The sequence below is a fragment of the Diabrotica undecimpunctata genome, chromosome 6 (genome assembly GCF_040954645.1).
Source record: "Diabrotica undecimpunctata isolate CICGRU chromosome 6, icDiaUnde3, whole genome shotgun sequence".
Taxonomy (NCBI): domain Eukaryota; kingdom Metazoa; phylum Arthropoda; class Insecta; order Coleoptera; family Chrysomelidae; genus Diabrotica; species Diabrotica undecimpunctata.
The window spans coordinates 124,021,951-124,033,732 of record NC_092808.1 but is presented as its reverse complement, the minus strand read 5'-3'; the positions used below and the strand labels follow the sequence as shown (position 1 = coordinate 124,033,732).

At 35.1% G+C, this 11,782-nt stretch overlaps 2 protein-coding genes across 2 annotated transcripts; both read left to right on the top strand.

The window, feature by feature from the left end:
• Nucleotides 1-1,675: 1,675 nt before the first annotated feature.
• LOC140444600 (uncharacterized) lies at nucleotides 1,676-2,897 on the top strand. The gene is made up of 2 exons (XM_072536362.1): nucleotides 1,676-2,022; nucleotides 2,813-2,897. Exons 1-2 carry the CDS (start codon nucleotides 1,676-1,678, stop codon nucleotides 2,895-2,897), a joined length of 432 nt encoding a protein of 143 aa, XP_072392463.1.
• A 2,584-nt stretch (nucleotides 2,898-5,481) lies between these two features.
• Nucleotides 5,482-6,500, top strand: LOC140444599 (uncharacterized). Its single transcript, XM_072536361.1, has 2 exons — nucleotides 5,482-5,820; nucleotides 5,874-6,500. Exons 1-2 carry the CDS (start codon nucleotides 5,482-5,484, stop codon nucleotides 6,498-6,500), a joined length of 966 nt encoding a protein of 321 aa, XP_072392462.1.
• The last annotated feature ends 5,282 nt before the right edge of the window (nucleotides 6,501-11,782 follow it).

Here is an 11,782-nt window from a genome sequence, read left to right as displayed (position 1 = left end):
GTAGTTGGTACAAGAAAGCATCTTGGCAGACATGAAACAACCTTAAATCGAGAACTAGAAGAGGCTCTAGTGCAGTGGTCGCCAACCTGTCGATCGCGAGCTACCGGTAGCTCGCGGAGGCAATTCTGGTAGCTCTCACAACGATTTTAATTTAAAAAATACAAACTGCAAAAATCAGAGAAGCTTCTGAAAATTCCACAAAAAAATCTAATTGTCATAATATTAAACATAAACAGCGGCACGTTGCGGTGAGCGATCTGCCCCTGACGCCGTCAAGCTAGAACCGACCAGCCGGACCAGCGCGTTAGTGTTCGAGAACGATCTGGATTGCTTTGAACGGGATAAATACGCACGGCGCGGCGACATTGCGCTTAGTTTAAAACTGAACGCGTAACCAACGTCCAGCGGTTGGGTTAGTAGAGAACAACAAAAATAATATTATGGCAAGCAGTTGTAAGAAGGTAAAGACATACCACTTTCATTCGGAATGCGAAGAACAATCTTCAAACAAACTTTTTTACAGAAGTTAAAGATAAAAATGTGTGTTTGTTATGTAATACTTCGGTCTCCGTTGCTAAAAAAGGAAATATTGAGAGACATCATAAAACTGTACATTCTAATTTTGAAAAATCATTCCCACTATATTCTGTCGCCAGAAAGGAGAAACTGAAACAGTTAAAAAAACAGTTAATTGGACAACAATCAATATTTTTAAGAACAGTCGACAAAAATAAGGCTGCAACTGAAGCATCGTACCGTGTGTCCCAGATAGTTGCACAAAAAAAGAAACCTTATGAAGACGGGGAAATGATAAAACAGGCGTTTTTAGAAGCTGCTGATTCGTTATTTGCCAGCTTAAGAAATAAAGACGAGAAATTTCAGCTATAAAATCTATGCAACTTTCTGCTAATACAGTGATGAGACGTGTAGAAGTAATGAGCAATGATATTTTTTACAGTTAAGAACTGACTTAGATAACTGTGTTTATTTTTCACTTCAACTGGATGAATCAACAGATGTCGTTGACACTGCCCAGATGGCCGTGTTCGTCAGGATGGTTTTTAGTGATTTTACGATTAAAGAAGATCTTTTGAAGTTCATTCCACTGAAAGGACACACTACTGGACAGGAGTTGTTTTCTCATTTAACAAATATTATTTCTTCCGAGAAAATTCCAATATCGAAAATGGTAGGCTTGACAACCGATGGCGCTCCAGCTATGGTGGGTTGTGATAAGGGTCTGGTGGCGTTATGTCGTAAAGATGAAACTTTTCCGCAATTTCTCTGTTACCACTGCATTATCCATCAGCAAGCATTATGTGGAAATTTCCTGAAACTAAACAACGTTATGAAACTGGTGGTAAAAATTGTGAACAAGATTAGAGCTCAAGCGTTACAAAGAAGATTATTCAGAACCTTGGCCGATGAAGTTGACTGTCAATACGGGAACCTACTCCTTCACTCTGAAGTCCGATGGTTAAGTAGAGGACGGGTGCTGAAACGTTTTAATGATGTACTATCTGGCATAGTTCAATTTTTCAAACAATGCGATGAACCGACTCCGGAACTAGAAAATTCAATCTGGCTTAGAGATTTTGGTTTTCTCGTGGACATTACAGAGAAATTAAACGAACTTAATTTGCAGCTTCAGGGGACAGTCAAAGAACTAGCGGAAATGATTTCTGATATTAAAGCATTTATCAAAAAGCTGGAGTTTTGGAAACAAAGCCTAATTAACAGCGATTCCAAGCATTTTCCTATTCTTTCCGAAAAAATATCTCAAAATCCATTAGAACCCTATGACAACAAATATGTAGAAACAATTTCTACCCTGAAGAGTAACTTCAAAAATCGTTTTAAGGATTTCAATGAAATGGCTTTAGTAACGCAGTTTGCTGTTTCACCCTTTATGAAAATTGATATCCAGCAGTTTGCAGCTTGTGTTATGCAGAACTTTGGCGAAGACATCGCTGCAACAGAAATGGAAGTTATAGAGTTTCAAAATGATTTAGCCTTAAAATCGTTAGTCTCAAGTTCTGAATGTATCTGGCCTATTGTAAGTAAAGACAAATATTCAGTTCTATGCCGTGTTGCCTTGAAAGTGAAAGCATTATTCAGTTCAACCTATTTGTGTGAATCTTCTTTTTTCAATATGAAGTTTATTAAGAACAAATATCGCAATCGACTTACAGATGAACATTTGGATAATTGTATTCGAATGGCTGCATCAAATTATACTGCAAACATTAAAAAAATTATCGATGAGTCTGAGTGTCAGCCTTCTCATTGAACGTGCTTTTTTATTTTTCAATGTTTATGTTTATGATAGTGCGTTACTTTTTTGTTGTTATTATTAACTATTTTTAAATTATACGTGACATGCCGTTGTGGCTGGATAAAAGTTTGTGTTTATTTTTCAAATACCTTCGTTTGATAGGTAGGAATGTAGCTATGAACAAGTACGTACTAGTAATATTAGTTATTTTGTTATTAGTTTATTATTAGTACCTATGTATTATGTATTACCAGTTAAACAGTAAAATAAATACATATAATGATAGATTAACTGTGGATTATTTCATTTACGTTGCGTTACGTGGCTTCCGTGTGGGTAGCTCGCTGTTTATTCCAAAATTAACAAAGTAGCTCAACACATTGAAGAGGTTGGCGACCACTGCTCTAGTGGATCATATGCTAGCACTGGAAGCCAGATTTTTTGTCTTAACCATCGTAGATGTCCGCGTTTTGGCATATAAATTTGCAGTGAGAATGAAGTTAAAACATCAATTCAATAACACGAAAAACATTGCAGGCAGAGGTTGGCTACGCTCTTTTCGACTAAGGCATCCGAATATATCTTTACGTCAGCCAGAGGCAACATCAATGGCACGCTCTGAAAGTTTTAACAAACTACAAGTAAAGACCTTTTTTTAAAAATCTACGTGACGTAATAAATAATGAAGAAATCGACAAAAGTATAATTTTTAACATGGACGAGTCAGGATTGACAACTGTACAAAATACTTTTAACATTTTTGCGCTAAAAGGAAAGAAACAAGTGGGTGGCATTACCAGCGGGGAAAGGAGAATACATTCAACTGTAGTAGCGTGCATGAGTTCAGGGGGAACTTATATTCCACCTGCTATAATTTTTCCTCGGAAGAAATTCAATCCAACATTATACAACGGAGCGCCCCTTAGGATTTTATGTTTGTACAATGAATCAGGTTACATGACCGGGGAACTATTTTTAAAATGGATGGAGCACTTTATTAAACATGTTCGACCGAACACCAAACACAAAGCCCTGCTAATTTTAGACGGGCATGTCAGCCATAAAAATTTAGAAGCATTGGAACTTGCAAAAAACAATTCAGTGGTGTTATTTTGCTTGCCTTCACATTGCACACATCGTCTCCAACCTCTCGATGTGAGCTTTTTCGGGCCACTAAGTAAGTACTACGATGCAGCAGCAACTCAATGGTTGAAGGAAAATCCAAGTCGTGTCATCAGTCTTTACAAGGTCGCGTCGCTTTTTTCTTCCGCCTACAATAAAACCGCAATACCAACGATAGCTTTAAGCGGATTCAAAGCAACAGGGATCTCACCTTTCAACCCGGATATATTTCCAGAATACATGCATTTTCCCAGCACAGTAACTGACGTACCACTTGAGGCCGATAATGCAAACACCGAATCCCTTAATCCGGGTGCATGTTTCACTGCAGCAGAACATTTGAATGAAGAAGATCCGCAGTCATCTACAACGGTAAATACAAAGCCACATGAACATGTTGAGTCTTCAGCTAATAACGTCACAAACGTTTTGTTGCAAATTTCACCTCTTCCTCAGGGAAATGCAAGAAAGTCCAGAAGAAGAAAGGCCAATAGTTACCAAGATGTTCTCACCACGAGTCCATACCTCCAGAGTCTTCGCGAACAACAAAATATTAAGAAAGCGAGAGAGGTAAGAGGGAATAAGCAAAACTCAGTAGAGAAAAATGTGTTTGATGGTACCTTAGAATGTGGAGATAAAGACACTCAAAAAGATTGTCGAGTTTAGAGAACCGGAAAATTAAGAACAAGTGTACGAAGTGAGGCAGTTAAAATCTATAAAAAAAATTAGACTGTGAAGAGCCCTTTAATGAGGACGACGACGATGATTGCGCATGCCTCAGAGACATAGCCCCTATTGCAATTAGTTATATAGCCTATCCAAATCTCAAGAAGGCTGGTTACGTTGCCAAAAGTGTCAAATGTGGGTCATGCAGAGTGTGCAGGACTATCAATGACGGCTAAGAACTTTATTTGTGAATTATGTTTTGATAATTGATCACTTTATGTATAAATCCACGTATATGCCGTCTTGCCCTCTAGGGTAGGGCAAGATGATATTTTGACTCTTTTTTTGTTTTACATTTACAGTTTTAAAATGGAGTTCTGTTTTTGTTTTTCACTTGATGAATATTAAAAAAGAATGTTCTGTTTGTATTATGGCGCTTTTTAATACATGATACTTTTTACATTTTTTAAAATAAATCGATTTTACCTTCGAGTATGTCGACTTGCCCACCCTTCCCCTATATCTGCTAAAAGAATCGTTGTAAATAAGGTTTCGTGTGTACCGAGTGAGAACTCTAGTAAAAACATAGTGTTAAAAATATTAAATATTTTGTGTTTTTGGTAAGTACTATGTAATTTCAGGTGGTATATTACTATTTAAATGGGAATAAGCCACAATTAAAGGTTAAAGTACCTTTATTGACGTTTCAATTTCCACTTCGGAAATCGTTCTCAAAATACAAACATTAGTATTATTTTTAATTTATTTATTTATTTAATTTTATTTATTATTAGTATAACATTATCACTAATGTTTGTATTTTGAGAACGATTTCCGAAGTGAAAATTGAAACGTCAATAAACGTACTTTAACCTTTAATTGTGGCTTATTCCCATTTAAATAGTAATTACTTTAAAATGCCACAAGAAAATAGCTTCAGAACAATATTCAGGTGGTATATAATATGTAAGCTATGCTTTCAATATGAAAAGTATTTATAATCTTGTATTTTGACGAGAATTTGATAAACACCTAAAGTTTGATATTATATCTCAATAATCGTCTATTTCTGAACACGTTTCATTCAGTGGCGAAAAAATGTTTCTTGTGTATACAGAGTAGACAATGGACATATGTCCATAGTCTCCTAACTCTGTCCATTATCTCCCTATGAAATAATAAATATGATTTTTTATTTTGTAGGATAGTTCGTTAAAAATGCCAAACATTTACAACAAAAAAACTAATAGACATTTTGACCCCTCAATTATGAAACAAGCCGTCGAGGCTGTAATAAAAAATAACTTTTAATAAAAAATAAAAGAGCGCTAAGTACTATGGGGTGGCCAAAAGTAATTTGAATGGAACAAATGAACTTTAAACCAGATTTTAATAAATCACAAATTTTCACAAATGAGATGGAAACTCAATTAGAAAATTATTTGCTTAAATGTTCGTCAATGTTCTATGGTCTTACACCCAAATTAACTAGAAGTTTAGCCTATGAATACGCTGGTAGAAATGAAAAAAAAAAAAAAATACCAGAAAAATGGGAACTGACAAAATTGGCATCAGAGTGTTGGTTTACGAATTTCATGCAACGACACCCACGGCTGTCAGTAAGGAAACCAGAAGCAACTAGCTTAGCAGGTATGACTAGTTTTAACAGAAAAAATATAGGGATATTCCAGAACAAATTGGAAGATGTGCTTACTCGCTATTCCTTTACACCGGCTCAAATTTATAACTTAGATGAGGTAGGTAGGTACATAAAATTGTTCTCATCATATTAAATACGCTATTTTTTCAGACTGGTGTGACTACTATCCAGCGTGTTCATAAGGTAGTATGCAAAAAAGGTGAATATCAAATAGGAAAAGTAATATCCAGGATAAGAGGGGAACTCATGACCCATGTTGGTATTATTTGTGCAAATGGGAATGCTTTACCACCAGTTTGGATATTTTCGCGGCGAAGATTTGATGCTGCCAGAATGATGAAGTCAGTTCCTGATGACGGACTTTTAGGTTTAGCGTATCCCAGCGGTTGGATGACACGTGAAAACTTTAGTCAAGTTTTGAAACGCTTTGTGAAAAATGTTAGACGTTACTCAGAAAATCGGGTTTTACTTGTGATGGACAACCATGAGTCGCATATATCCTTGAAGACCGTGGAGTTTTGCATAGCCAACGGCATCGTAATTCTTACTCTTCCTCCGCATACCTCAAATAAACTTCAACCTTTGGATCGAAATGTTTTCGGTCCATTTAAAACTTTTTTTAATCAGGCAGCAGATTCATGGATACTTTCTCATCCTGGACAAACCCTGAGTATATACGATCAACCTTTGATGTATTTTCAGTCTTGGGATAGAGTCGCTAATCCAGTTAATATAAAATCTGGATTCCGATCTACAGGGATTGTTTCATTTGATTAAAATATATTTTCTAAAGAGGATTTTCTATCTTCATCTGTCACAGATCGTCCTATACCTGACAATATGGCTTCTGCATCTACAAGTTCGGTTTAAGATCAGGAAATTTCAGATCCGCAAAACCCACCTAAAAACAACTCATTACAAGACACAAATAATTTTATATCTCGAGAACTTATTTAGTCAAATCCAAAAGCGCCTGCTAGAAAAAATTTCTAATAGAGGTAGAAAAAGAGGCCGATGTATGATTGCAACCGACACACCAGAAAAATCTACTTGGGGAAATTTTGAAAAAAAAAAAAAAGAATATAGTTGCAAATAAGAAAAAGACAGAAGTTAAGAAAAACATCCTACAGAAGGAATCATCGGATTCCTCGGAGTGATGAAGTAGAGTACAGATAATTCGTCAGATGATAGTTTCGAATTAAAAAAAAAGAAAGGCTAGATACAGAAATTTCTAAGGGCGATTACATTGTTACCAAAGGTTTTGGGAAAAACATGTTAGAAAATTTGTGGCAGTGGTTGATAATGTGGATCAAACATATTGTGAGGTAAGATTCTTGAGAAGAAAAATATGCCATCAAATAGATGCAGTTTAATATAAATGCAGTTTAATATAAATGCAGTAAAATACAGTGAGTGTTACTGACATTGTAGTAGTTCTACCGCCGCCAATTAAAGATAATAGAGCAAGATACGTATTAGGGAATGATTTATTTTAATACATATTTATCACAATACAATTTACATTAATTATTAGTATTATATCGATTTTGTAAGCGTTTCTGAATATACAATGTTTTAGTTTTTCTTAAAAATAAAGGTTGTTTTGGCAAAATGCATTGTCCATTATCTCCTTTATGGTTGGCCATAGTCTCCTAAAGGGGAAGGAGACTATGGACAGAAGCACCTCTACGAGTTACACTCTCCCATAAGGACTGTAATCATTTTAACACAATGGAAAACTGCCTGGACGTTAGTTAATATGTATTGTATTTGGTAAAATATAGTATGCGCTTAAATTAATGTTCTAATCCTTGTTTTGATAGTATATCTAAAATCAGTCCAAAGTCTAGATAGTTGTTTATGCTTAAGACAGTCTTAAACAGTATGGCAGTAGACAGTAGACAGGACACAATACAGTCATAGGTGAATTTGGTAAGAACACTGCAAATGATAGTGGTACAAGACTAACAGCTTCACGTGATTAAAACGAAATGAAAATTTCCATATATTATATACAAATATACGTGGACACAAAATACACGAGGTCTACAATCTATCATAGACTATACAATCGTAGGACAAACGACAATATGGGATTAAGTCATAATTACTTGTAATTCAAATTACATTTTTAACTAATATTTGACGATGTAAAGGCCTTATCAGAAAAATTAAAAAGGATAGGAAATAAGTACATTACAACAACATTTAAAACAACCAATATACTAAGATATATCCTGTCCAGCGTGTCTCCTTTTCAACATAGCTCTATAGCAACATCAAATTTTTTAATAAATTGTCCCAAATTTTGGCATATGCAGATGATGTTGACCTAGTTGCCCGCACAACACGCAAGCTAGAAGAAAAGTATACCACCTTGTCAAATGCCTCAAAAAATATGGGCCTGCAAGTAAACGAGGAGAAAACTAAGATAATGGCATCAACACCCAACAATAGAGCCAGAAAAATCGGCCACCAATTCACGGTTGATAACTCTACCTTTGAAATGGTGGACAAATTCACATACTTAGGCTCTCTGATCACCAAGGAGAACGTCATGACGGAAGAAATAAAGCGAAGAATAATCCTCGAAAACAAATGCTATTTTGGACTGAGTAGATATATGAGAAACAGAAAATTAAGCCAAAAAACAAAAATAACCATATTCAAAACTCTTATACGACATACGACCAGTGTTGGCATATGGATCGGAGACATGGATCATGTCTAAGGCAGATAAAATCCTCCTGCTTATATTTGAACGAAGGATCCTGAGAAGAATATTCGGTGGCATCTGTGAAAATGGTGTTTGAATGGTGGTGAAGAAGTAGGTACAACTACGAGGTATATCACAGATATAAACATATATTTGGTGGTAAAGACGTAGTATCTCTTATAAAAATAGGAAGACTAAGATGGGCAGGACATCTGGCAAGATCACAGCAGAACAACCCTCCTAGAAGAATCAATATGTCACAACCTGTGGGAAGAAGAAGTAGGGGTAGGCCAAAACTTAGATGAAGGGATGGTGTAGATGAGGATGGTAGAAAAGTAGGCACAGCAAACTGGCAACAGTTGGCAATCTATAAAACTGACTGGCGTAATAGACTTGGGAAGGTCGAGGCTCTTTTATAGGGCTGTAGCACCAATGATAATGATCCTGTCCAAAACTAAACCCAACAACACACAAGAGAGATCACAGAACTGCATCTATAAAATACTCTGTGAATGCAACAATTTCTATGTGGGCGAAACAGCAAAACCAATAGGTGCGAGAATAAACGAGCATGAAACGTACATCAAAAACAGAGTGAACAAATTAAAGATATGCAAACATGCCTTGGACAATAGGCACAAGTATAATGGAAAAATTCATCAACAATCACGAAAAAACATGCATGAAAAAGAGAAAAATTAAACAAACAGCTCTCATCCTATTTAATAAAGAAAAATGTGTAGCAAACTCATCAGCAGAATGAGCAGGCTTTCTTTATACTAAAACAACAACTAACAACAACAACAAGAATATATAGAGAAGGTCGTAGACATATCATTCACAATTTATGTATATACAACACGTATAATACATAAACACACAATGTACAAACTCATAATATACAAAAAAATAATACAAAAACACATAAAATAATCAAAATTTAATGCTGATAGCCCAAACTATTAACTTTCATTTCATTCATTTGCATTTTCAACTAAAAATATCGCTATTGCCTGTAAGACCAAGGCAATCGTCAGTTTTGACAACTAACTCGCTAACAACTTTGTTGATTATACTTTTTGTACTTATTTTAAAATAGACTACGTGCTGCTATACAGCCGCATTCCTCCCAGTGCGACAGAGAAAACTGACGCAATACAGTCCCTGCCTCCCTTTCTAATTTGCTGGGTTTATCGACCACGTGACCTAAATGACCAATGAGAAGGTCACGTAGTCGATAAATCTGGCCCATTAGAAAGAGTTGCTGGGAGTGCTTTGCGTCAGTTTTCTATGTCGCACTGGAGGAGCGCGTCTGTATTGCAGCACACAGTCAATTTGTATTGTATCTCTATGACATAGGGTATTTTATAAAACTATTTCCGTGGTGGAAGTCGAAATGTCAAATATTAGTAAAAAATGTAATTTTCATTACAGTCAATTGTGGCTTAATCCCATATACTAGTAAACATAATATTTAATACTTTCGCTCTTACTCAAATACATGCACGCTGGTAATATGAATCGAACAATTTACTGTAGTTTGCCGTCCTAAATAAAACCAAAACGTACTTCTAAAACTACAACTCCAACACTGCCATAAAAACAATTTCAGTACATTTCTGAAATAATTTATTAGGTAATACCCTTAACTGTTTTCAAAAAATAATAAAGTGTTTCTAGATATATAAATACTGGCATATATTTGATAATATCTAAAGCCGTATATCTTCGTCTCAAATTTAGCAATAATGCTAGAACTAATAAATCATGAAACAATAATATCGATATCAATAGTATTTGCTTGGGATTTCTGTCAATTGGAACGTAAGCATACTTAATAAACATTGTCGGCTTATTCGAGGATTATAGTTTCGTGTTTATGGAGATATTAATATACTTAATTTAAATAAACATCCCCTAACGCATTTTTTTTTATTTGTGGCCAACATAATATATTATTATTAAATAATAATATATGCGGAGGTAAAATGCAAATAAGCTTAAGTCACAAATAATTAATTTTTCAGGGAGGACGAAAAACTTGTAGCTATGCTCTGAAAAAGGATAATGAATTCTAATCAATGTTATAGTATTAGTATTGTTATTGGTTCCAAACATGATTAAAATAGGATTAAAATTTGCATGCAAATAAAGTAATAAGGTAATAAAATAAAGGAGCAATGATTTTCTAAATGCACTTTTATTTTTTAAAATAATAATATATGCCTTACCTAACTGACATACATTGTCATAACATATAGGTAGTTAATGCAACAAACAAACAGTTTTTTTTAATTTGCAAGTCACACATTTCTTCCTGCTCCTCACCAGCAGCTGTTGTAGTGGTTTCATCAAAAATCAAACTCTTGTACCAACCAAGGCGTGGGTAAGAAGTAGACCAGTCCTCTTCAAACATGTTTTTCAAAAGTTTGTGAACATCTTTGGACTTTTCTTTGGTTAACGCATGAGGAAGTGGGAGTTCTTCCAGTCTCACTTGTCTAAGATTATTTTCCCCCTTCTTTCTTAAAGGTACAAAAGATTCTTTTTCTGCATACCTGTAGTTTTTCAAGCATCTTACCAACACAATCTTTTTGAAGGACTTTCCTTTTCCCTTTTTTTCGGAGGTGTTTAATTTCTTCTTGTGTCAGGTAGCGTATTTTAATTCTCTTCAGTTCGCTAATTGATTGGATGCCCTTATAGTATTCACTTAGCTTCTTAGCATCAAGTAGTGGCCAATCTTCTCCTAGTGCCCTTACTTTGCCTATATCACTGTAGATGTCATAGTATTCCTGTTAAATTAAAATTATGGGCTTTTCGCAACAACTGCTTTTCTGCTTCTCCAAAAACGCGGTCAGCGGTTAAAAAACTATGTCCTCGTACAGGGAAGTACAATAAAATCCTTTGGATTTATGTTTTAACTGTTTCCAAAAAATGAATTAGCGTTCTCACGACAATATTATTTTTAATTTGAAAAACACAACCACCGCTAAACAACCTTAGTACAGAAAATTTCCTAAAAACAGCTTCTGTCAAAAAGTTAAAGGGAGCCGATAATATTTCCACACTGCCTTTTTCTGCCTGTTCCTATGTTCTACACTAAAAGTGTAGAACATGTGGTTTAGAGTTTTTAGATCAGTAATACAAAAATTATAAAACCCAATTTGTCTCGCATAATAAGCTTCTTGAATTAGATTTGTTGTGGCTGACTTTGTTGAAGATCAAAGCAAAGGCTAACAGAACGAAAAACATTTATTTTTATGTACTTGTAAAATGCCTTTGCTCTTCTTGAATAATTCCGATTTTCAACCATTAGCTGCGCCTTTTCAACAGACTATGCTAGTGC

Coding starts and splice junctions, on each gene's coding strand:
- LOC140444599 (XM_072536361.1), top strand. CDS start 5,482: ATGGAAACTCAATTAGAAAATTATTTGCTTAAATGTTCGTCAATGTTC. Junction 5,821..5,873: donor AAATTTATAACTTAGATGAG/GTAGGTAGGTAC, acceptor CTATTTTTTCAG/ACTGGTGTGACTACTATCCA.
- LOC140444600 (XM_072536362.1), top strand. CDS start 1,676: ATGATTTCTGATATTAAAGCATTTATCAAAAAGCTGGAGTTTTGGAAA. Junction 2,023..2,812: donor AATGATTTAGCCTTAAAATC/GTTAGTCTCAAG, acceptor AAAACATTGCAG/GCAGAGGTTGGCTACGCTCT.